At 47.1% G+C, this 26385-nt stretch overlaps 1 protein-coding gene across 1 annotated transcript in view; it reads right to left on the reverse strand.

The window, feature by feature from the left end:
- The window catches only part of CLINT1 (clathrin interactor 1), a 74147-nt gene extending 59485 nt beyond the window's left edge, over window positions 1-14662 (reverse strand). The window contains exon 1 of the mRNA XM_044281253.1: window positions 14491-14662. Coding sequence (XP_044137188.1) covers window positions 14491-14531 — 41 coding nt within the window. The 5' untranslated portion in view covers window positions 14532-14662. The remainder of the gene's footprint in view (window positions 1-14490) is intronic.
- Between the last annotated feature and the right edge of the window lie 11723 nt (window positions 14663-26385).

A 26385-nucleotide genomic window follows, 5' to 3' on the forward strand; every position in this document is an offset into this window, starting at 1 on the left:
AAATAAAAGACCATTCTGAAATATCTTCAGTGCTTTGGATACCGGTTACTCATCCTGGAAATGTATGAAGAAATTAACTCATTTGGGCTTCCATTCCCTTAATGCACGATGCAATAAAGCTGGCCATACACCTTACAGGGGCTTTCAGCCTAAGGCTGGGGCTACGCGGCGACATGCGTCACGCCACTTCTTGTCGCAGAAAAGTTGTGCAACTTTTTATAATGATATAGCACTGCGACATGCGTCAACTGCAACACGACAGTCACAAAAAATCCATCCAGGCTGCGTCTCAGTTGCTGCATGTCAGAGTACGACACCATTGACCATCATAAAAAATAAAAATGTAGTTGTTCCCTTTTTGTCGTGCGACACATGCCGCTGTGTAGCCCTAGCCTTATGCTCATTTTATTTAGCCCCAGGAGCGTGTTGTCCCTAATGAAAAATAAATTAAAATATCATACTGCTCCCTGCAGCTTTGCTCCAGCAGAATAGCTTCATTCTGTGATCTTCTGGTCTTCGATCTTTAAACTTTTCAGATGGTGTCACGGGCACTGCTGCCGCCAATAACTGGCCTCAGTAACAACATATTGAGAAGCGGCACATCACTATTGTGTCACGTACTACTTGTGTACATGTCAGCGCTGAGGCCAATAACTGGTTGCAGACCCCATCCAAAACTTTAGAGGCCGGGTAGCAGAAGACCGTAGAAAGGAGTCAGAGTACAGAAGCAATGAGGTGAGGGGCAGGTATGTTTTTTTTCCCACATTAGGTACAACGCACTGCTTAGTAACTAATGTATCATAAAGCTGGACACCCACCTTAAATAACAGTCAGATGCTTGTTCAACTGACAGGTATTCCTCCAGACCCAACATACACATGCACAGCCAAGCATGCAGGTGCTTCTTAACACTTACATTTTTGTTACTCCATTACTTCATTTTAGACTAAAAAATTTTTTGGCAATTGGTCTTAGATTTCCCTGTATATGGTTCAGTTTCTATGTATCTGCCGACTAGCAGGCTCTCCTTTCACAGGGAATCCGGTCAGAGAAGCTAAAGATAAGAATATGGATTAAATGACTGTTTATGAGCTGTCAGGAATCAGAGACAAGAGCTCCAATGTGAGCTGCCACAGCTCCCAGAGAAGGGAGAGCCTGCTAGTCGCCAAATACATAGACAATGTGAACTGTAAAGGGAAAAACTGTTGAAAATTTTTAATAAAAGACAAATTGAAAAAAAAAAACCATTAGTAGACCAAAATGAATTGAATGCAATAAAATTGCCCCCCAAAAGCATCCATAGCCTTTAACATCTTCTCAATCTTTCACCCAATTTTTTTTTTTAGAACTCTGGCAACCCCTTTAAGGTGGCCATATGCATTAGATTAAAGGAAAGGTTAGAGCAGGGGAGTATATGGGTACATCACCACTGCAGCCCCAAAAAAAAAAAAAAAAAAAAAAAAAAAAAAGGGGGGGGGGGGGGCAGGGGACTATACTTTTGCATATCTCAACAACCACTTCAGGCTGTTCATCTTGTCGGATCCGTCCTTCCACTATTTCGCCGTGCCGCCGCTCCGTCCCCATTGACTATAATGGGAACAGGGGCGGAGCTCTGGCGCAGCTCGGCGAAAGGCCGCCGGACTAAAAGCCCTGCATGTCCGACTTTTTAGTCCGGCGGCCTTTCGCCGTGCTGGAGCTCCGCCCCTCCGTCCCCATTATAGTCAATGGGGACGGAGCAGCGGTTCAGCGAAATAGCGGAAGGACGAATCCGCGAGGGTGAACAGCCTGTCCGATCCGTCCTGCCGCAAGTGTGAAAGTACCCGGCTACTTACACCCTTGGGATGTTGATTTCTGGTATTGAGATCTCATTACAGGAAAAAAAAAAAAACATTTCCATTTAGCTATCATGCATTCTAAATGGAAAGAGCCGTTCAGGATGCATCAGGATGTATACCGCTCTGTCGGAATTCCGATTTGTGACCAGACACAAAACCACTGCAAGCTGCGGTTTTGTGTCTGGTCATAAAAACAGAAACAAAAAAATGTATCCGTCACCCATTGACTTTCAATGTATTTAGTGACAGATCTATATTTTTTTTTTTCGTTTTGCTTTCACACAACCGCATCCTAAGGGTCCATTCAAACGTCCGTTGAATGGGTCCGCATCCGTTCCGCAATATCCGGAACGGGTGCGGACCCATTCATTCTCTATGGGGCAGGAATGGATGCGGACAGCACACAGTGTGCTCTCCGCATTCGCATTTCCGGAGCGCGGCCCCGATAAAAAATAGAACATGTCCTATTCTTGTTCGCATTTGCATTTGCGGACAAGAATAGGCAGTTCTATGAGGGTGAAAAGTAGCCTAATGTGTATAGGGTGTCCGAAAACTCACCTGATGACGGAAGATGGGGAATGGAGGGCTGAGCATGCAGAGTTTCAACATTCCTGATACTTTGTTCTCAAGACGGATGCCACTCAGTCCTTCTGGCCGCCACATCCAGAGGAGGGACTTTAATCAATCAGACATTTACGGATATCCTGTGCATACGCCACAGATGTCCGAGATGAGACTAGCCCTTTAAGACATCAAATGCTGCCTGCCTGTGCCAGCCAGGGCAAGGACAATGTGACACACTTATCTCCTCCATGGTCCCGAAGCGCTCTCATGTATAAATGAAAATGTCCCCTCGGCTACACGCATAAAGGCTTGTTTCTGCATTTTTCCATTGCTGTATCCAAGATTTGGAATCTGTCCGCAGCTAAACCTGAATACCACAATGTTAAAAAGGCTTAAAGGCTCAAGAGCAAAATACTATAGTGACCTGAGCTAAGCTAAACAGCATGGACTGTATCTGCATACAAACTGGCGAGTGTGTATAGCGGGCAGCAGGAGGTCTTGTACACAGGTACATGCATCAGATTGTAGCTGCCGTTTACGGTGGCATGCATGCGGCAGCAGACACAGGCAGTCATAAAACAGCCTATGTTTGTCACCATTTACTAGGAAATTCTTCATAATGCAATTGCCTAAAGGTTCAGGTTGGTTGACCAGAGTTAGGCCTCATGCACACCCATATTTTTCATATTTCTTCATCCGTGTGTTATTTACAATTTTTGCGGATCCATGTGGCCATTCGGCAAAATATTGAACAAACCATATTCTAGTCCGTATAGTGCTTTCTATTGTTGGGAATAAGAAAATTACTGCATGCAGACGAAAGATATCTGTATTTTGCGGACCAAAACACGGACACGTGAGCATGATACTTTAGAAGGAAGGGTATTTGCTCAAAACTGAATCAAAAACGTATCGTTCAAGCTGATGTGACCACTGAAGCCTGTAACTGGCTGCAGTGGTCACAGGACCAAGCCACCTTTAGTTCCTGCTGGGACCAGAATGGACCAAGTAAGAGTGCAGAGTGGTGGGACGGCGGACAGGTGAATGGGCATTACGGGGCACATGCTGTTGGCTGGACAAGGCCCGACAGCCCTTTTTTACGCATGAACATAAACGAAGCACAGTATGAACCACTGTTAAGAAACAACTCGCTTGGACAGAAATGGGTAGGGCCTGGCCAACTTCAGCATAGCTACATTACCAATTACCATTTTACATCCCTCAAGATTTAACCCCTTAAGGAGGGCACCCACTCAGAAGCAGAGCGGGCACTATAGCCACACTGCTTCTGCTGTCATCAACAGCAGACACTCAGAGTCAATGATTGACGGTATCACCGATCACTGACAGTTAATCCCTTAGATGAGATGCCATGGACATTAAAATTAATTAATTTTTTTATATAAAAATTCAAATCACCCCATTCGCCAGACAGGATCCTCTCTTCTTCTGTACCAGTTTATAGCTCATCTTGTTTATGCTTATTGCAATTCTTTTATATTATGTATGTATACCCCTTTCGTATGTACAGCACCAAGTAAAGAACGGCGCTTTAATAATAAATAAAAATATCCATACTATTAAAATATTAGTGCATTTATTTGGTACGGTAAAAGTACCAGAAATAAAATGGCTGATTCGCAGTTTTTTCATCGCTTCACCTCCCAAAAAATGTAAATAAAAACTGTTCAAAAAGTCACACAAACACAAAAATGGTATTAATGAAAACTGCAGATCGCCCCAGAAAAAATGTGGAATTTTTTTGCAGCTTCCCACTACATTGTAAGCAATAGGATGGGAGCATTAGAAAGTAAACCTTATCCCGCAAAAACAAGCCCTCATACAGCTACGTGAACGGAAAAATAAAGTTATGGCTCCAGGAAGGCAGAGATTAAAAAACGAAAATGCAAAAACAGAAACTCGTAGGGATTCTGGTGTGTTCGCCACCGGAAATCCGTGTGCATTCAGATTTTTCTAAAGGAATTGAGATTTCCGTCACTCCTTGACGTGAAATGAGCTAGGAGTCTGCATGGAAACCATGACTAAGTGGCTGTACACGGATAACAAAGCCCTCATGTGGACCAGCGGAGTGTGGTCCGCATCTTTTGGGGCCCCATTGAAGTGAATGGGTCCGCATCCAAGCCGCAAAAACTGCGGTTAGGATGCGGACCAAAACGACGGTCGTGTGCATGAGGCCTTATACTACGGTAATTACTTCTATTAATTGTACATGAAATGATTCCTTAGAACTGTGCCTCTGTTATTACGCGGTGTCCCTACATGGCCTGACACTATTCAATCACTGCGCCCAGTGCCAGCCACTGTGACAAAGAGAAAATGTTAACGCCCAGGTGTCAGTTATTTCAGAAATTTCTAGGAGGAATAACAGAGGAATGACACAAAATAACAAGAAAAAGAATGCTCCAGAATTGTCAATTCCTGAGGAACGCCAGTTGTGACTGGTCCTCTTTAAATAGTGTGCGCCAAATCTTTGGCTCCTGTGATCAGCATCCATAAGATTTCCAGCATCCTACCCGGAGCCAAATAACCACTGATGCGTTTTCTGCAATGGGAAATGTAAGTATTAGTCATGAGATTATGACAAGAGATGATCTGCTGGAGGATGCGGGGCCGGTGGATCAGCACAATGACAACGTGTCATGAAATACTGTGTAATCAGATACAGCCAAAAAAGGGGAGAGCCAGAGATTCATGGATTCTCCATCATGTCTGCTGCCCACATGGGCGTCGCGGAAGAGGTCCGGATGTGATGCGGGTGCATTGCGGGAAACCCACACGAGTGCGCACTCAATTTCAGTCAGTTTTGTCTGCGATTGCGTTGTTCAGTTTTTTCTGCGCGTGTGCAAAGTGTTTTAATAAGTTTTGTACACGCGTGATAAAAAAAACTGAATGTTGGTACCCAGACCCGAACCCGGACTTCTTCACTGAAGTTCAGGTTTGGGTTAGTGTTCTGTAGATTTTATTATTTTCCATTATAACAAGAATGGGACAAGAATAGGACAGGTTATGTTTTTTTGGGGGAGCACGGAACGGAGCAACGGATACGGACAGCACGCGAAGTGCTGTCCGCATCTTTTGCAGGCCCCGTTGAAGTGAATGGGTCCGCCTCCAAGCCGCAAAAACTGCGGCTCGGATGCGGACCAACACAACGGTCGTGTGCATGAGGCCTTAGTTGTTGGCTCCTAGGTTGGACAACCCCTTTAAACAGGTTGTCTAATCTCAGACACTGATGGCAGTATCGCTGGGATATGCCATCTATGTCAGATAGGTGGGACCTGCTTCTGTCCCCGGAATGGGTCCCCTGAAGTGAAGGCAAGCACTGCCACCCTCCATTAACCACTATGGGAGTTCCGAAAATAACCACGCACGCCTGCTCAGCTATTTACTCCCATAACAGTGACTGAAGAGCATCTACTCTCCTTCACTTCGGGGCCCATTATGGATATAGGAGCAGTTCCCACCTATCTGATATTGATGGCATATCCTAGCAATATGCCATCAAAGTCTGAGATAGGCCAAGCCTTGTACATTGCAGAAATCTATGCCTGATGCCAGCACTGGCACACAGACGGACAGAAAGTTCTGAAGAGGCTTGCACTTCTTACTACATGTGGCATCTTACTGCAGCTAACTTTGGACTAAGAACGATAGTAACCCTAGAAAAATTAAAATGAAGATTGTGATCAAAACTTGATGTACCGAGCACAGAGAAGAGGAGGGAAACATCACAAAAACACGTTTTATGCTGGGTCATCATATTTTATACCATTAGGCTGACAAGGCTATTTGTTCCTCCTCCTGCAAAATAAAGGGGTGGAAAAAAACCAAGGTCACAGCTCTGGGCAGTAATACATTTCAATGGAAATTAATGCCAGATCCGGCATTTCGGCAAGTGTTCAGGATTTTGGGTTGGAGGGAAAACGGCAGGATGCTGCAGTATTTTCTCCGGCCAAAAAACGTAAGAGGGACTGAACTGATGCATCCTGATCGGAATGATCGCCATTCAGAATACATTAGGATAAAACTGATCAGTTCTTTTCCGGTATTGAGCCCCTAGGACTGAACTTAACACCAGAAAAGAAAAACGCTAGCGTGAAAGTACCCCAAGTATCTGGCAGTAAAATCTAATTGGATTATTGGCATTTTAAGTGCCCAGAAAGGAGTAAGGATACAAGTCTCCTTCCTTAAAACACACGTGATCACATTACTTCTGCATGGCACAAGCAGCAAGCTGAACGTGTATACTGTCCTGCAGAAGGTGAATCACTGGCTTACAGCTCTCTCTCCATGTAGCTGCTGGCCATGTTCTTCCTAGTTTCCCTATTACAGTCTGCTCGTCCAATGCTGAATAATGCTACCAGCTGACACCTCTGCTAAGACAGCACCCTGATGGAATTATTCAGCATCTCCCCCCTTTCTAGCGCGATCAGGGAGTTAGGGTATTTTCAGCGCGGATTCAGTGCTGAAAAACGGGCCGATTTTGCACTAAAATTGCCTCCCATTGTTTCTACTGGGAGGCTGCGCCGCAGATCATGCAACATGGTTTTCGTGACTTAATATTGATGACCTATCATCAGCTATGTGAGACTCGTAGGGTGCACGTGCTGTCTCCTGTCACTTCCTTTCCACCGCTGCCATCTACGGAAAAGCAGCAGCGAGCAGGAATAGTGACGGGAGATGGCACATGCGCACTGAGCGCGCCAGTCTCCTCATACAGCTGATCGGCGGGGGTGCTGGGTGTCGGACCCCGCCGATCTGATACTGATGACCTATCCTGAGTAATAGGCCATCAATATTAAAAGCCCGGAGAACCCCTTTAACCTGCAGAAACTGCAGTACAGCGCAGCGATTTCTGCCATGGGATACACTGAGAATTTTGTTGCAGACCCACCTCCGTGGGGCCCATAGTATGCGGACAGGTCAGCGCTCCTATTAGGGAAAGCGCACAGTATTTTGCAAGTTCCTTTCGGCTAATAAGAGTAATCTTATTACTAATACACACATTTCAAGAATCCAAGACTACTAGGAAATTCAGTTGAATTGCGCAAGATGTGAACACAGCCCTACCAGACATTACAGGTCTTAGTTCATATACACGGCACAATTCAGCTGTGCCCAAGGACAGGCAGCCACAGATGTCCCTCGCCTATGTATAGGACCAGAATCCAGGATGGACTCTGGATGAGGGATCTGGCCAGATATGGAGCCCAGGAGGCCAGATCTTCTTGTAGTAGCACAATGTCACTGGCAACATGATTCCTAAGGATCGTTTCCCTCACTGACAAGTGGCGTCTCACAAATATAGGCACGTGAACACCTTTACAATCAGCTATGCGTCACCGTAACACTGACACAACACTTAAGGACATTTCCTCATACAATTTCACAACCTACTTCCATTATTAAAAAGGGGTTAGTCAGGTTTGAGAAATCGATTACCTATGCTGAGGACAGGCCATCAATACCAGACTGCTGGGGGCACGACACACCCACCGATCGGCTGTGGACGGGCCCAGAAGCAAAAAGCTCAGCTCCCATTCATGCGAATATCCGTAACCTGGAAAGGTCCTTTAAAAAAAAAAACACGGATCCTGTGCATCGGTTATGCACTTTTGGCAACCATTTGAACAAGATCCGTTTTTTTAAGATGGGGGAAAATGTTTTTCACTTTTTTTTTCTTTAAAAAAATAAATAAAAATTAAATATGGATCTCAGACAGAAATGGCTCAAACAGGTGTCAAATGTGACACTGATGCACAGGACCCTATTTTTTTCTGTTCTTCGATGATGTGAACCTAGCGTAAAAGGAGTTCATGACTACAGATGAGCGAACTTGTGATTTCAAGTTCGGAGTACAAGGTTCGGGCTCGAGTTATTTAAGAATGCCATTATAACTTATGGTCCGAGGTACCGGAATCCTTAGATAACCCGAACCTTGAAAACACAAGTTCGCTCATCCCCATTTATGACCTTTGCATCTGTGCCTACCATCACATCTGATGTGCACCAGTTAACGGACAGTCTTGAGTCTAATCTCTTGGGCGCCAACACTTAACCCACAGTAATTTCCTGTGCTGTAGTCAGATAGATTACGCCAAGACAAGTCCGTCAAGTTGCAGGCAAGTCACCAGCCCCAGGAAACCAATGACTTCCATGTGCTGCCCAGTTCGGAAAATGGCATGTCTCATGTCTTCAGTGATTAGGTCTTTCCTTCTATTCAGATGCTGTCAAGGTATAAGGCTGGAGGAAGGCAGATGAGCGGGGGATCTGGAGGTGGCGGGGTCCAACAGGTGACTATGTGGGTTTTTGTTGTTATGACAGTACACTTCCTTGTTTGGCCACACATGTTTTTTCATTGACTTGGACAGCCCCTTTAAGGACCTTGTACACAGGCACATTTTTCCCCAAACAACGGCAGTATGAACTACTCACATCTCCTGTTCAATGACTGGGAACAAGTGCCTGATCGTCTGTTCGTGCTAGGCTCACAATGACGTTTGAAATTCCAGTATTCTGTTTCTACACTGGACCAGAATACTGGAATTTGCTGTAGGCCCGACGGATCCCATTCACCATCACATACTGCCAAACAAAATACCACTGCATGCGGTATAAAGGAGGATGGATAAATTTGAAATAATGCTGCTAAACCAGAATATGTGCCTAATATGACGTCCACAGGAACAATTTTGTTCGCCAGATTCATATAAAAAACCTTTGCACGTCTCTATATAAGTCAGTGATGTGAAGGTGTAGTAAGGATTCACAAAACACTATTTGGGGTCATTTATTAAAACGGGTGTAAAGTAGAACTGGCTTATTTGTCCATATCAACCAATCAGATTCCTCCTTTCATTTTTGACAGCTTCTTTGGAAAATGAAAGGTGGAATCAGATTGGTTGCTATGGGCAACTAAGCCAGTTCTACTTTTACAACTAGGGTGGCCGGACATTCCGGTTTTTTGGTTCCCTGTCCTCTGTCTGGCACAGGGCCTGGACTCAGGGATGTCCACCCTTTCAGTAGCTCACACTCAGACAGCAGAACTTCGCTGTCTGAGCGTGAGCGGCAGAAACTAACTGAGGCTTCTCTCACCCCCAGTCAGTCACTAGAGTTGCAGACATGGCTGACTGAGGGGGAGAGAAGTAGCCCGGCAGCCCCCAGCTCACCTTTCTGTCAGACACTTCTTCCCTCTCCTCCCCCCGTTTGTTTCCCGGCCGGCGATGGCGGCGTCGCTTCATGGAGACAGGCGTGGTTTATTGGTTTGGGGGCCTGGTTGGTGAGGTCCCCATATGTCCCGTCACATGTTGGGGGCAATACAGAGGCCATAATCCAGTCATGTCCATGGTGACTAAAAGCGAAGAGCTGGAAGCACATACTGACATAATCTACCAGTACTCTGATGTCTTGGGGTAAAGATGGCGCCCAGCGCACGGTAATGTTTTTTTTACTTAGGTGGAGAGACGACTTGAGACTTCCTGACAGTTTTTCTTGAGCTTGTTAGTTTACTCATTTAATAAAGTACTTCAGTTCTCAAATTCCAGGGTGATTAAGCACACTTGTCAGGTGACTAGAGGTGACTAATTCCACACGCCTTATCCTTTCAGAGACACACACAGTGTCCCTTGGCCGGACAAGACGCAGCCGGTTTTACCTCAAGTCAGAGCTTTATTCAAACCACCGATAACATCCACATGGTTTTACAGGTGAAGCTGCCATTCACCAGCAAAACCCACATGGACATTAAATGTCTCATCAAAGAGAACACCTTTCCGAAAGCGACCCCTGGGATGCCCAACTGATCATGTCAGAGGGAGGCTACTTTTACACCTGTGTTTGGTGCAGATCAGTCATGGATCTGCACAGACGGATCCGTTCAGATAATACAACCGTCTGCATCCGTTCAGAACGGATCTGTTTGTATTATCTTTAACATAGCCAAGACGGATCTGTCTTCAACACCATTAAAAGTCAATGGACGGATCCGTTTTCTATTGGCCCTAATGCATTCTGAATGGAAAAGGATCCGCTCAGAATGTATCAGTTTGCCTCAGTTCCATCTCCATTCTGCTTTGGAGGCGGACACCAAAATGCTGCCTGCAGCGTTTTGGTGTCCGTCTGATGAAACTGAGCCAGGATTCGTTTGTGTCATGTGACCACGGAGCGGGAGCGAGGTGCTTGCTATTACTTAGCTCTCCGTGGTCACCTGCCGGCCCGTACCGCGCTGCACTGGATCATGACACATCGTCAGGTCATGGTGCATGTAAGCACTATGACCCGACGCTGTGTGATGTCAGGATCCAGTGCAGCGCGCGGAGAAGTAGAGGAAGGAGCTGTGGAGCGGCGCCCCTATGGGAAAGGTAAGTATTTTATTTCACTGGCGCTGGGGACATGGCACTGAAGGGGGACAGCCGGCAATGGATGGCATGGAGGGGCTGATGTGATGGCACTAGGGGGGGAGGACATGGAGGGGCTGATGTGATGGCACTAGGGGGGAGGACATGGAGGGGCTGATGTGATGGCACTAGGGGGGAGGACATGGAGGGGCTGATGTGATGGCACTAGGGGGGAGGACATGGAGGGGCTGATGTGATGGCACTGGGGGGGAGGACATGGAGGGGCTGATGTGATGGCACTGGGGGGGGGAAGGACATGGAGGGGCTGATGTGATGGCACTGGGGGGGGGGAAGGACATGGAGGGGCTGATGTGATGGCACTGGGGGGGGGGAAGGACATGGAGGGGCTGATGTGATGGCACTGGGGGGGGGGGGGAGGACATGGAGGGGCTGATGTGATGGCACTGGGGGGGGGGGGAGGACATGGAGGGGCTGATGTGATGGCACTGGGGGGGGGGAGGACATGGAGGGGCTGATGTGATGGCACTGGGGGGGGGGGAGGACATGGAGGGGCTGATGTGATGGCACTGGGGGGGGGGGGAGGACATGGAGGGGCTGATGTGATGGCACTGGGGGGGGGGGGGGAGGACATGGAGGGGCTGATGTGATGGCACTGGGGGGGGGGGGGGAGGACATGGAGGGGCTGATGTGATGGCACTGGGGGTGCATGTTCTATATTCAGCGTTTTTCACACAGCCCTGGCCCCAGTGAAAAACACATTGCATCTGCAAGCAGGTGTGGATGCGATGCGTTTTTCACTGATGGTTGCTAGGAGATGTTGTTTGTAAACCTTTAGTTTTTTATCACGCACATGCACCCGTGAGGAAAAAACTGAACGCAATCGCAGACCAAACTTGCTTGCAAAATGGTGCAAGTTTCACTGAATGCATCCGGAGCCAATCCGTCACGCTCGTGTAAAAGTGTCTGCTCCCCGGGAGTTATGGAAGCATCGTGGCTTGTTCTGCTACTGCGTGTGTAGCTCTCATTCATTACAATGGGAGTTACGGAAACAGCAGAGCGCCAGCCTGCTTCGCTATTTCAGAAAGCTTGACTACCTAGGGCGAGATGGGACAAATCTTTTAATAAAGTTTACCTAAAAAAAATTAATTCCCATAAAAAGTGGTTTTATTTAATAAAAAATATAAATATGATATTGCAGCGTTTGCTCCAATCCATATAATAAAGCTAACATGTCAATAAAGTCGGAAAAACACAAAACTTACCGAACAATAGTTTTTGCCCCAGGCTATGAGCTGTGCGCTGCGACTGGCCAGCTCTGCAGCAAGGGACAACCCTAATACAAAAACTCCGCCCAGTACAGAGGGAGCTGCAGACACCGGAGCCTATACAATGACAGGCCACAGCTATAGATAACACAGGATCCATCCTTCACAGCTTATCTACTGCCCCTTCCTGCACAATGACCTCTGCTCAGGTCACAGAGTATGTCTAGAACACAGACATCAATAAACATCTCCACATTGGTCCATGATGCTGTAAGGCATATCTCTAAATGCTGTTAGCAACAGCGTAGGTAAGATGGCTGCCGTAATCCTGTACAGAACATAAAAAAAACTATTTGGAAAATAAATTATATGTATTAGGATCTGGTTTGTGAAAAAATATAACAGATATTGTTTCTTAAAATGAAGGCTTTTTCCCGTTTCATCAGACGCCCTACTATGGAGGTATTCCACACAAACAAACCATAGGCCGGGGCACAACTGCATCTGCCCTGGGCATGAGGCCTTGCAGAAATGAAATCAGACTGGTTGCTATGGGCAACTACCAAGCTTTCTATGTTGCAGAAGCTTCCCCGCCCCTGTACATTATAAATCAGTCAATACAGCTTGTGGTAAGACAAAGCTCAGATCAGAAAGTTAGCACGGCCGTACCTGGGTCGCTGATCCCTCACACACAGTACGAAGCTACGGACATCCTGCAAGTGAACACTGCGGTGCTGCAATACCAGACACAGCCCATCGACGAGCGTGGCGCTGTTTCCCCTCAGACAGAAGCTATATTTTTCTAATCTTATGCAGAAATGCTGTGATACTTCAAGGGGTTATTCCATTAAAACAACCTGTGGACACGCAACGCGTGTCTGCTGCTCCATTCAAACGAGGAGTACGGGTCCCTGTCCTTGTGATCTGCGGGGGCCCCAGCAGTCAGATACCTGCCCATCAGACACTTAACCCCTATCCTGCTGCAGTCCGCGATGTGTCTTCCATAAACAGCCAATCACAGCTTTACTATGGACAACACGTCAGCATTAGTGTTGAGTGAACTTGTGTTTTAAGTTCAGCGTCTAAAGTTCGGGTGATCGAAGAATCGCATTATGGATTCTGCTACCATGGACCATAACGGAATTTTGAATCCATAATGCGATTCTTCGATCACCCGAACTTTAGACACCGAACTTAAAACACAAGTTCGCTAAACACTAGTCAGCATTAGAGATGAGCGAACTTCTGTTTTAAGTTCGGCGTCTAAAGTTCGGGGGCGGGTTAGCGGAGAATCCCGATCTGGAACCGGATATGGATTCCGACTTCCGTTGTGGTCCGTGGTAGCGGAATCAATAATGGCCGATTATTGATTCCGCTACCACGGACCACAACGGAAGTCGGAATCCATATCCGGTTCCAGATCGGGATTCTCCGCTAACCCGCCCCCGAACTTTAGACGCCGAACTTAAAACAGAAGTTCGCTCATCTCTAGTCAGCATGCCAAACTTCAATCAAAGCAGCACTTCCCTATGAAATACCTTTTCTAGAACAATGTTTCTTAGATCTCATCCGTCATTCCTACTACAAATGTAAGAATAAGCTAACATTACCCTTGTTAAAGGGGTGTGTCTCTACAAAGTCAGCACCGACTGGACAGTGTCAGTGTGTAAGGTCACCCCAGAGGATGCGTCTCATGGGGCCCCCCTGATCATGAGAACGAGCCCTGTGTTTCTCATCGTAGAAACAAAGCTGCTCCATTCAACTCTATAGGACTGTCAGAGACCGCTGAGCACCACACTCTCGGGCAGTCTCACAGACCGCCTCTCCATTCAACACAAGCCCAAATTTTCATGATCATAGCAAAGCGCAGCAGTCAGACCCCCACCAATCAGATACTTATGTCCTATGCTGTGGAAAGGGGTTTAAGTGCCTGTTATACATTTCTAGGAGGAGGAACAGAGGAACCACACAACGAAATTCAGAACATTACAGACTGTATTACCATTTTTGTGTTTGGAGAATCGTCAAGGAGTTTTCTGAAAACCCTGCCTTCTATACTGATTTCTAACCCACTGGAATGGTCCCAGTGGCGTCATGAAGCCATCATTTTGCTATTTTAATCGTTTTTGGGCCAATTAATGTGTTAGGGTTATGCGAAAGGTCACATGACCCACACAATGGTAAGGTCCAGTGGTTAGCAGTACATGTACCCTGTGGTAACCCCCACTGTATTCCAGCTTATATATATAGATCTCGTGTATATTATTAGAGCTGTGCTGGAGACTACGGATAGCATAAAGAACCAAAAGAGTTCCGCTCAGGACGCGCGGAATACAGAAGACGATTACTACTACCCCTGAGTGACACCTGACAGGCCCAGCCTGGAGCCAGTGCTCTCCACAAGACTGCCAGCCCTGCCCAGTAACATCATCTCTCCTCAAGACAACTTACGCTTTATCCACCAACTCCCGGACTTTCCACATGTTGAGCATCTTCGCTCCCGATCTCTTCCTCCGGCCCCGAGGACTTGCTCTCCCCTCGTTCTCTCTCAGGCTCACTCACCGGATACCTGCCGATGTCACTCCGCGCAACCGCTCCAGTGCCCTACACGCAACGACCGATCGCGTCACTTCGCGCCTGCGCGTTAGCAAGTTCCAGTCAACGCCAACCACATGACGCAAGCGCAGTTTTAGCAGCCGTCGATCGCCAACCAGAGGGCGCATGCGCTTTGCGAGGAACGCTCTAGAGAGCCGAGGACTGGCGCTTGCGTAGTCAGGCTGCCGTGATTACGCATGCGTGCTGTAGTTCAGTTCAACCTGAGCTTTCCGATTCTCCACGCAGGCAAGTGAGCTCCACCTTGGAAGTGACGTAAGAGGCAGGTAACACAGTCAGGCGCGTCATGGTAACAGACTCGTAACTACATGCGTCACTGAAAATGGGCGTTTCCAGGATTGGCAGTTTGTGATCGCCTGTGCTGAATCATTACACCTTCTCACTGCCTGGATTATGTGGCTGCTAGCTCCCATTCACATGTCCATAACCTACATTTTCTATATGGCTGGTGGGGGGGTGCAAAGCTTTGTTATTTGAGTTTCATATTTCTTATACATCATTAATATTATGCAATAGCAATGACGACGTAATTCTGCGGGTCAGTGTTATTTTTTTTTTTTATTATTACTTTTAAAAATGAAAGACCTTTTAAAAAGTGTGCAAGTATGGCCTATATCAGTGATGGCGAATAGTGATGGGCGATAGCGCAGCGGTCAGACCTGCACGCTTCTGCTCCATTAAACTCTATGGGACTGCTGAAGAGAAGCCAAGTACAGTGCTCGTCTGTCTCGGGCAGTCCCACTGAATGGAGCAGCAGAACATATGGATGACCACTGCACTATTCATTCCAAGAACTCCTTATTGAGAACCATGGGAGTCCCGCCAATCGCACCATCACTGATTAAAGGGAACCTGTCACCTGGATTTTGGGTATAGAGCTGAGGACATGGGTTGCTAGATGGCCTCTAGCACATCCGCAGTACCCAGTCCCCATAGCTCTGTGTGCTTTTATTGTGTAAAAAATCCCTGATTTGATACATATGCAAATTAGGCCTCATGCACACGACCGTTGTGTGCATCCGTGTCCGTTGTTCCGTTTTCCGTGATTTTCTGCGGACCCATTGACTTTCAATGGGTCAATTGAAAACTTGGAAAATGCACCGTTGTTCATCCGCGTCCGTGATCCATGTTTCCTGTCCATCAAAAAAATATGGTAGCAAAAAAGCAAGTGGAGATCATATACCAAAATATCAATTTATTATCAAATATAAAATATGGGGAAAAGACAGGATGGTAAACAGTATACAGAGAAGCAAAGGGCAGTGTACACAACTGAGTACACATGTATACCCACACGGCAAAAAGCACTCGATGGCTCACAGGTAAAAGGGGCTGTAATTCACAGACAACTAAATCTGCATAGCAATGCTAGTGATCATCCCAAAATGGGCTGTATAATAAAGTGCAGAAAGAAAAGATCACTAGATGTCTGTGGGTTACACCGCACCGTCCCAGGATCATAGGCAACAGAGACTGGCAAGCAATTAGCAAAATACTGTATTTTTCGCCCCATAAGACGCACTTTTTCCCCCCAAGAAATCGGGGGGAAATGCCCCTGCGTCTTATGGGGCGAATGCTGACAATTTAACATCGCTGGATGCGATGTAGAGTGAGCGGGGGCCGGGGGAGGGACTGGGAGGAGGAGCTGGGGGCCGGGAATAGCGGCGGGGCGGTGCAATCAATGTACTATAGCGGCAGCGTAACTCCTTGATGTCACGTGCCTGCGCCACCTACTTTATGAATGAAGCAGGCGGCGCAGGCAAGTGACGTCAGCGAGTGACGCGCCGGCCGCCCGGCCTGCATTACAGAACCTAGGAATAGGATGTAAGGTACTATTAGGAATTTAGGAGTGAGGGGGCATATCTAATACATTTTAATTGAATAAGACATTTAATATTAGCATACTAGGGGCGGCAGAGGCGGGGGGTGATCGAGCTGATCCGTGGATGGCACAGTTAGGGGGGGGGGGTCTGTGGATGCCACTGTTATGGGCTGTGGGGCTGTGGATGCCACTGTTATGGGCTGGGGGGCTGTGGATGGCACTGTTATGGGGTGGGGGGTCTGTGGATGGCACATATATGACAGTGCCACCCACAGATCCCCCCTGTAACAGTGCCACCCACAGATCCCCCCTGTAACAGTGCCATCCACAGATCCCCCCTGTAACAGTGCCATCCACAGATCCCCCCCTGTAACAGTGCCATCCACAGATCCCCCCCTGTAACAGTGTGTCAGTCATCCACAGATCCCCCCCATAACAGTGTCCGTCATCCACAGATCCCCCCCCTGTAACAGTGTGTCAGTCATCCACAGATCCCCCCCATAACAGTGTCCGTCATCCACAGATCCCTCCCATAACAGTGTCTGTCATCCACAGATCCCCCCATAACAGTGTCCGTCATCCACAGATCCCCCCCTGTAACAGTGTCAGTCATCCACAGATCCCCCCCATAACAGTGTCCGTCATCCACAGATCCCTCCCATAACAGTGTCTGTCATCCACAGATCCCCCCATAACAGTGTCCGTCATCCACAGATCCCCCCATAATAGTGTCCGTCATCCACAGATCCCCCCCATAACAGTGTCCGTCATCCACAGATCCCCCCCATAACAGTGTCCGTCATCCACAGATCCCCCCCATAACAGTGTCCGTCATCCACAGATCCCCCCCATAACAGTGTCTGTCATCCACAGATCCCCCCATAACAGTGTCCTTCACAGATACCCAGTAATAGTGCCACCCACAGACCACCATTAGTTTCAAACCCACCAAAAGCACACCTTTTGGTTAAAAATATTTTTTTTCTTATTTTCCTCCCCAAAAACCTAAAAAATACGGTATCCACAGTCTTACCAGTGACTAGATCCCAAGGTATAGCAATAATCTGGAAAATATCTAAGGCCTAACATGGATCCGATAAAAAAACATGTACTGGTATTGAGCTATACAAAAAGCGGGACGTACCTGAAGACATAGTGAGGACTCAGGAGGATACTGAACCCTAAGCGCAAAGACCTCGACGCGCATTTCACCTCAGCGGCTTCGTCAGGAGAAATTAAGAAGAGAGTGGCAGCTGCCAAGATTGAATATTCTCTGTTCCACCCTACAAAATTGAGAGTGATATATCAGGACCAAGCTTATTTTTTTATTCCACCAGACGGGGTGCGGGAATGGTAAGACGGTAAAGGAATAGGTCCCTGAAGTCAAAGGCAATGTTGTATTTAAACGGGGGCGAGGTGAGGAGATGGGTGGGAAGGGCAAAGTGTAAGAGGTCAGTGAACCGTTGGGTTCGAGTGACCAAGACGGGGGAGGTGGTATGGGATGGGACTGGTTGGGAGGGAAAGAGGGGTATCGGTGTCTGTTGTGGGGTGTTCTCTCCCTTCTCCTGCCCTCCGTCCATCTGGACTTCGGCGGCTACTTTGCTTCGGTAGGATAACATATCTATAGAATCTTCACGTGGAATGTACGGGGAATGGCCATGAGAGCTAAGCGGGTGGTCATGTTTGACGTAGTTGCGAGACACCTTAGCTCTTCTTGAATTTCATCTTACATATAAGAATATTAATATTGCAAAAAGGAAATGGGCAAAATATGACTACCATGCTTGCTGCTCGGCCTATTCCCAAGGTGTTAGTGTTTATGTTCATAGAGATGTGGATTACATCCCAATTGCCAATAGGATTGTTAGAGAGGGCAGATTTGTTTGTTTTTTGCACTGCCGTTTAAATAGTATGGTCTGTATATTGGCATTTGTACATCTTCCTTCTCCTTTCTCTATGTCCGTCATGTCATGCCTGGCGGACTTTATTAGCTTTAGAGCAAGGTGCCCGGTTTTAGTAACAGGGGACTTTAATGATGTTATGAATTTAGAGGAAGATAGATATTCTAAGGAACATGTTCATAAAGTCAAGAAAGACAAATTAACACAGCTAAGAAGGGTCTGCCAGGAAATGGCACTGACGGACATTTGGCGATATATATACGGGGAGAAAAGAGTGTTCTCTTGTTTCAGTCGGGCTAAGGCCTCTTTCACACTTGCGTTGTCTGGATCTGGCGTGTACTCCACTTGCCGGAATTACACGCCGGATCCGTAACACCGCAAGTGAACTGAAAGCATTTGAAGACGGATCCGTCTTCAAAATGCGTTTAGTGTTACTATGGCAGCCAGGACGCTATTAAAGTCCTGGTTGCCATAGTAGTAGTGGGGAGCAGTATACTTACAGTCCGTGCGGCTCCCGGGGCGCTCCAGAATGACGTCAGAGCGCCCCATGCGCATGGATGACGTGCCATGCGATCACGTCATCCATGCGTGTGGGGCGCCCTGACGTCACTCTGGAGCGCCCCGGGAGCCGCACGGACGGTAAGTATACTGCTCCCCCGCTCCCCACTACACTTTACCATGGCTGCCAGGACTTTAGCATCCCGGCAGCCATGGTAACCATTCAGAAAGAGCTAAACGTCGGATCCGGCAATGCGCCGAAACGACGTTTAGCTTAAGGCCGGATCCGGATCAATGCCTTTCAATGGGCATTAATTCCGGATCCGGCCTTCCGGCAAGTCTTCAGGATTCTTGACCGGAGCAAAATGCGCAGCATGCTGCGGTATTTTCTCCGGCCAAAAAACGTTCCGGTCCTGAACTGAAGACATCCTGATGCATCCTGAACGGATTCCACTCCATTCAGAATGCATTGGGATAATCCTGATCAGGATTCTTCCGGCATAGAGCCCCGACGACGGAACTCTATGCCGGAAGAAAAGAACGCAGGTGTGAAAGAGCCCTAATACGGTTATGTCCAGAATAGACTTAGCCCTAGCCAACTCTGATCTTCTAGATTGTGTAATAAAGATCAAATATGAAATATATACGATATCTGATCATTCCCCTATTGTAGTTAGGATTAAATCTGGGCATATGGAGAAGAAAACTAGAAGTTTTAGATTAAACTTAGATTGTATGAAGTTGGTTAAGGATCAGGAAAATATAGTTAAGGAGATCTGAGAATTCTGGCTGTTGAATGCTCCATCGGCACCCATGCATATTGTATGGGATTCTTTTAAAGCATTTCTGCGTGGGGTGTACATAGCCAGAGTTAACGGGGGAAAAAAGAGTCTTAAAAACAAGAGTTCAGTCTCTATTGGAACTGATATACAACAATCAAAACTCAGCTACACAACTACAGTAAGAAGAAGCTAGATTGGAGTACAAGAACTATCTAATAAAAAAGCACAACATAGGATCTTCTTTACAGGAGCTAAATATTTCTCTAAAGCCGGGAAACCTGGAAATCTCCTGTCATTCCTGATCCAAAATCCCCCAAATACTAAAAAGATAAAGAAATATTAGATTTGAAAATGGGGGGGTTACCACATGCCCGGATGAGATCGAACGAGAGTTTGTCAGATATTATAAAACCTTATACTCAAACAATAAAAACCATCAGGACAGAGACGTCGAAAAGTTCCTGGAGAAAATTAATCTCCCTAAATTATCATAACAGGAATGTAAAATATTAAATCGTCCAATAGACGCAAAGGAACTATTTGAGGTCGTCAGGACTATTCAGGGAAATTCATCTCCAGGGACTGACGGGCTCCCGTTTGAAATTTATCGTCAACATGGAGAGATAATTTTGCCAATGTTTTTACAGGTGTTAAATAATACGTACCAGACCGGGGAACTCCCTTCATCTTTATCGGAAGTGGTGATTACCCTTATTTTAAAAAAAGATAAGGATGAAAGTGAGACCGGGGCATATCGCCTAATATTTCTGTTAAATACAGATAATAAAATCTGCGAAAAAAATATTCGCTAACAGAATGAAGAGCGTCATTGATAGACTAATCCATCCAGACCAGACGGGGTTTATACCCAAGAGACTTGTACAGTCTAGTATACGTAGAGCTTTTTTGAATATGCAGGTGGAAGAGAGGGGAGGTTCCCGCTCCATCCTGTCTTTAGACGCTGAGAAAGCGTTAGACAGGGTGGCGTGGGAATACTTATGGCAAGTCATGCATAAGATGAATAAGTGGGTCCAGATTTTGTATAATCATCCCAAAGCCGGAATTAATGTTAATGGAATATGGTCTGAACAAATAGAATTGTATAGAGGAACTAGACAGGGATGTCCCCTTTCTCCCTTACTGTTTGCTTTATCTGTAGAACCATTGTCAGCCAAAATTAGATCTGATGAAAGGATCAGCGGTTTTGGTATGAACGGGACCTTTGACAAGATAAGTATGTATGCCGATGATATCCTGGTCTTTTTGGAGAACCCAACATCCCAGCTGTCTTATCTTATGGAACTAATAGACAAGTTAGTGATATCTCGGGGTATAAAATCAATTGGGCTAAATCAGTATTGCTTCCACTCGACCAGACAATTCCATTGAACTGCCAAGAAATTAGAGTACTAAAACCCACGGAATCTCTGGACTATTTGGGGATAAAGTTTATTATTAGATTTTACTAGACTAAATGTCTCCCCTTTGTTGATTAGATGTAAAAATAAAATGAGTGTTTTGCAAAAGCTACCGATAGGACAGGCGGATAGAATCACATTAATTAAAATGGTGTTACTTCCCCAGATTCTGTGTGTTTTGGCAGCCTGTCCAGTTTGGATAGAAGATTACTTCTTCAACCATCTGGAACGGCTGCTGAACAACTGAGGCCTCATGCACACGACCGTTGTGTGCATCCGTGGCCGTTGTGCCGTTTTCCGTTTTTTTTCGCGGACCCATTGACTTTTAATGGGTCAGTAGAAAAATCGGAAAATGCACCGTTTTGCAGCCGAGACCGTTATCCATGTATCCTGTCCGTCAAAAAAATATGACCTGTCATTTTTTTGACGGACAACGGTTCACGGACCCATTCAAGTCAATGGGTCCGTGAAAAAACACGGATGCACACAAGATTGGCACCCGTGTCCGTGATCCATGGCCGTAGGTTACTTTCATACAGACGGATCCGAAGATCCGTCTGCATAAAAGCTTTTTCAGAGCTGAGTTTTCACTTCGTGAAAACTCAGATCCGACAGTATATTCTAACACAGAGGCGTTCCCATCGTGATGGGGACGCTTCTAGTTAGAATATACAACGAACTGTGTACATGACTGCCCCCTGCTGCCTGGCAGCACCCGATCTCTTACAGGGGGCTGTGATCCGTACAATTAACCCCTCAGGTGCTGCACCTGAAGGGGTTAATTGTGCGTATCATAGCCCCCTGTAAGAGATCCGGGGCTGCCAGGCAGCAGGGGGCAGACCCCCCTCCCTCTCCAGTTTAAATTTCATTGGTGGCCAGTGCAGCTGGTCCCCCTCCCTCCCTCTATTGTAATAATAACATTGGTGGCACAGTGTGCGCTCCTTGCCCGGCCCCCCCTCCCTCTCTCTATTGCATTAATAACATTGTTGGCCAGTGTGTACATGATCAACTGTGACTGGTATTATTGCAAAGAGGACGTGTTTAGGAACCACAGCAACTCAGCCACGAAGTGGTAAGCCACTTAAAGTTACAGAGTGGGGTCATTGAGTGCTGAGGCTCATAGTGCACCAACTCAGGGGCGTATCTATCGCGAGGCAAACAAGGCATTTGCCTAGGGCGGCACTTGCCAATGGGGCGGCAAAATGCCTTGTTTGCCCCTTGTCCCATCAGACGCCTCCGGTATATTCAGAAGATCCGATGGTATATTCTAACCCCCAGGCGTTCCCATGGTGACGGGGACGCTTGCCTGGGGGTTATAATATACCATCGGATCTGAGTTTTCACGCTCTCAGTGAGAGCGTGAAAACACAAATCCGATGGTATATTCTAACCCCCAGGCGTTCCCATGGTGACAGGGACGCTTGCCTGGGGGTTAGAATATACAGGGCCCCGCCGCTCACAGGAAAACATTTAAAAACAAATCAGTAACCTAAACTTTATTCATTAGTGATGTCTTACTGTATACCTTACTCTGTCTTTCAGCTCCGGTAACAGCAGGCAGTGCGGGCGGGCGGCGCTCACTCACTGACGTCACGCGCCTGCGCCGCCTAGTGGGAGGAGCAGGCGCGTGACGTCAGTGAGTGAGCGCCGCCCGCCCGCACTGCCTGCTGTTACCGAAGCTGAAAGACAGAGTAAGGTATACAGTAAAGACATCACTAATGAATAAAGTTTAGGTTACTGATTTGTTTTTAAATGTTTTCCTGTGAGCGTCGGGGGGAGGAAGCTGTGGATGGCACCGTTTAAGGGAGGGGGGGGGGGGGGAATCTGTGGATGGCACCGTTTAGGGGAGGGGGGGGGAATCTGTGGATGGCACCGTTTAGGGGAGGGGGGGGGAATCTGTGGATGGCACCGTTTAGGGGAGGGGGGGGGGAATCTGTGGATGGCACCGTTTAGGGGAGGGGGGGGGTCTGTGGATGGCACCGTTTAGGGGAGGGGGGGGGGTCTGTGGATGGCACCGTTTAGGGGAGGGGGGGGGTCTGTGGATGGCACCGTTTAGGGGAGGGGGAGGGGGATCCGTGGATGGCACTGTTTAGGGGAGGGGGATCCGTGGATGGCACTGTTTAGGGGAGGGGGATCCGTGGATGGCACTGTTTAGGGGGGATCTGTGGATGGCACATAGGAAGGGGTGGGGTTTAGAGAGAAAGGGGTTTGGCCTGGACAGGAAGGGGTGGGTCAAATTTATATTAGGGGGGTGCCCGAATTTAGTCTCGCCTAGGGCAGCACAAAACCAAGATACACCACTGCACCAACTGAAGAGTTCCAAACCTTTTTTGGAATTAACATTAACATGTAAACTGTGCCCCGGGGTTCCCATGGCATGGGTTTCCATGGCTGATTAGCTTACTTCACCAAGCACAATGCCAAGTATCAGATGGAGTGGTGTAAAGCACGTCACCACTGGCCTCTGGAGCACAGCCCGAAGGATGAGTCTGGATTTGACAAATGCCAGGAGAACGTTACCTGCCTGCCTACATTGTGCCAACTGTAGTTTGGTGGAGGAGAGATAATGCTATGGGATTGGTTTTCAGGTTGTAGCCTAGGCCCCTTAAGGTGGACATATTCATTAGTCTCAAGTTGATCAAAATGGGCAATTTCAACCAAAACAAATGTTCGTTGGTTGAAACTTATGCAACAATCGGTTTAGGCTACTTTCACACCTACGTTAGGTGCGGATCCGTCTGGTATCTGCACAGACGGATCTGCACCTATAATGCAAACTCTTGTATCCGTTCAGAACGGATCCGTTTGCATTATTCTTTTTAAAAAAAGTCTAAGTCAAATCCGTCCTGACCTACACAGAAAGTCAATGGGGGACGGATCCGTTTTCAATTGCACCATATTGTGTCAGTGAAAACGGATCCGTCCCCATTGACTTAGATTGTAAGTCAGGACGGATCTGTTTGGCTCTGCATCGCCAGGCGGACACCAAAACGCTGCTATACTGAAGCATTAACCCACAGACAACCATGGCCTTACATGTACGGCGTAAGTAGTCTATCCAAATATGGCACCCACTCGTGGGCGCCATAGCCGCCAGGTTTCTACTATTTCAAACAGCAAAGGCTAATGTCTGCAATCAGTGATAATGCACTGCAGAGATTTAAAGGGTTTCTGTCACCAGATTTAACCCTATTAAGCTAGCTGACATTGGCGATGTTCTAATATCAGCTAAACCTAGCTAGACTATTCCTACTTTTATCTATGCCCCCGGGACTCCAGAAATATAACTTTTATAATATGCCGGGGCATGCGCACTGCGATGCCCGTTGTGGGTGTCTCTGGTCCGCCTCCCCGCCGCTGTTTCTCGCCGTTGGCCGGCGCATGCGTAGTAGCTACTGCGATGCCGTGCAGTGCGCATGCCCTGGCCAAGCAATGGATAGTGCAGGCGCGGGATCTCGCTGCAGAGAAGGAGGACGCAAAGGAAGAGCGGGGCGGGCAGAGGAAGTGGCTGGGGCGGGGATATGGCGAAAAGAGACAGAACAGCCTGGGTTCCAACGAGGTGAACCCCTCCCTGGGCACTTGCGAGCCCTTGAATAAAAGTCTGTTTTTGCCTTGGGGGAACTTCACAAGCAAACATCAAAGGTACCATTAGAATCATAGACTGCTATGCTAGAGCGCTATGTAAGTGGTCTATTAGGTCACAATCTAGTGACAGACTCCCTTTAATGCTTCAGCATAGCAGCACATTTTGGACCATTGTATGCTTCTAACTTTGCAGGAACAGTTTGGGGAAGGCCCTTTTCAACATGACTGTGTCACGGTGCACAAAGCAAGGTCCATAAACGCATGGTCGGGCAAGTTTGGTGTGGAAGAGCTTGACTAGCAGGAATAGAGCCCTGACCTGTACACCTTTGGGAAGAACTAGAATGGAGTCTGCAGGCCATGTCCTCTCGTCCAACATCATCTGACCTCATAAATGTTCTTCTGGATGAATGGGCAAAATTCTCCCAGATAAACCCCAAAAAGCTTTCCGAGAATGGAAACTGTTTCAGCTACAAAGGGGCTCCAACTCCCTGTTAACGCCTATGGATTTAAAATGGGGTGTCATAAAAATTCCTGTAGGTGTAATGTGTACGTGTCTCAATACTTTTGTCCATCTAGGATACTTAAAGTATAACTGTCGTATTTTTTGGAGTATTGGATTGTGGTGATTAATATCTCCTTGGTGGCCCTATATCAACTTTTCACTGTGTATTCAATTACCCCTTAATTCCACAGTTTAGTTCCCTGTACTGTCTATTTTTATCTGTGCTTAAAATAGGGTTGCTAGGCATGGTCCGTCTATGGCTACGTCTACACAACGACATTTGTAGCGCAACATTCGAGATGGATTTTTCTGCGACTGTTGCGTCGCAGTCACAGCATGTTGCAGTGCGACACCATAGACTGCCATTATAAAAATTGTCGCACGACATTAGTGCAACAAAATGTTGCGCTACAAATGTTGCAGTGTAGTTGTGCCCTATCTGTCGCGTGACTTATTGTCGCTCGACAAATGTCGTCGTGTAAACGTAGTCTATCTGTGGATAGACAGAGCATGCAGCATGCAGGGTCACATTACTGACAGCCAGGGACTGTAAGTAAATGATTAAAGCCAGGTCCTCCCCAGCAGCTGATAACAGTGCCTGGGCTGTGTGCACTTCTCCCTGTCCCTGCGCTTGGCAGACGCTCCCTCACTCAGCAGACTGGGACAATGCAGAGTGGAAGCAGCGCAGACCAGGGAAGGGAGATCTGCCGTCTGCTCAGTGTATAAATGAAAGCAACATGTGGTAAGAGGACCCCTTAGTGCTGCAGGAGATTAACCCTTTAGGGGGAGGGCTCTGGTTACTGACACTTTTGGGGGGCTATTGTTACTGGCTAGTGAGGGCAGGCGGGATTGGCCTCAGTGGCGGCCATCTTTACTGAATAGTGAAATTGCAGTTTTATGCAGACTGGTTGCTAAGGGCTGAATCTTATTAAATATGGGGTGAGTCAGTCTAATAGTAACTGATTCTGGAATATCATGTTATTAGTAACTACATATATGAAAATTTAAATTAGGGTTTAAATGTGACAGTTATCCTTTAAGATAACATTTTCTCCTACAGTTCTTTGGGCTTGTAAACTCTGCTTATCCAGCTTATGTGTCGCTCATCATAAAAGTGAGGTCAGAATGAACGCACAATTCTCACTTTGTCCTTGTTGAAGCCGATCCTGGCACTGTGTCCATTTTTCCATGACCTGTAATAGCCTACACAGTTCCTGCATTAGAG

Source organism: Bufo gargarizans, chromosome 2 (assembly GCF_014858855.1).
Source record: "Bufo gargarizans isolate SCDJY-AF-19 chromosome 2, ASM1485885v1, whole genome shotgun sequence".
NCBI lineage: Eukaryota > Metazoa > Chordata > Amphibia > Anura > Bufonidae > Bufo > Bufo gargarizans.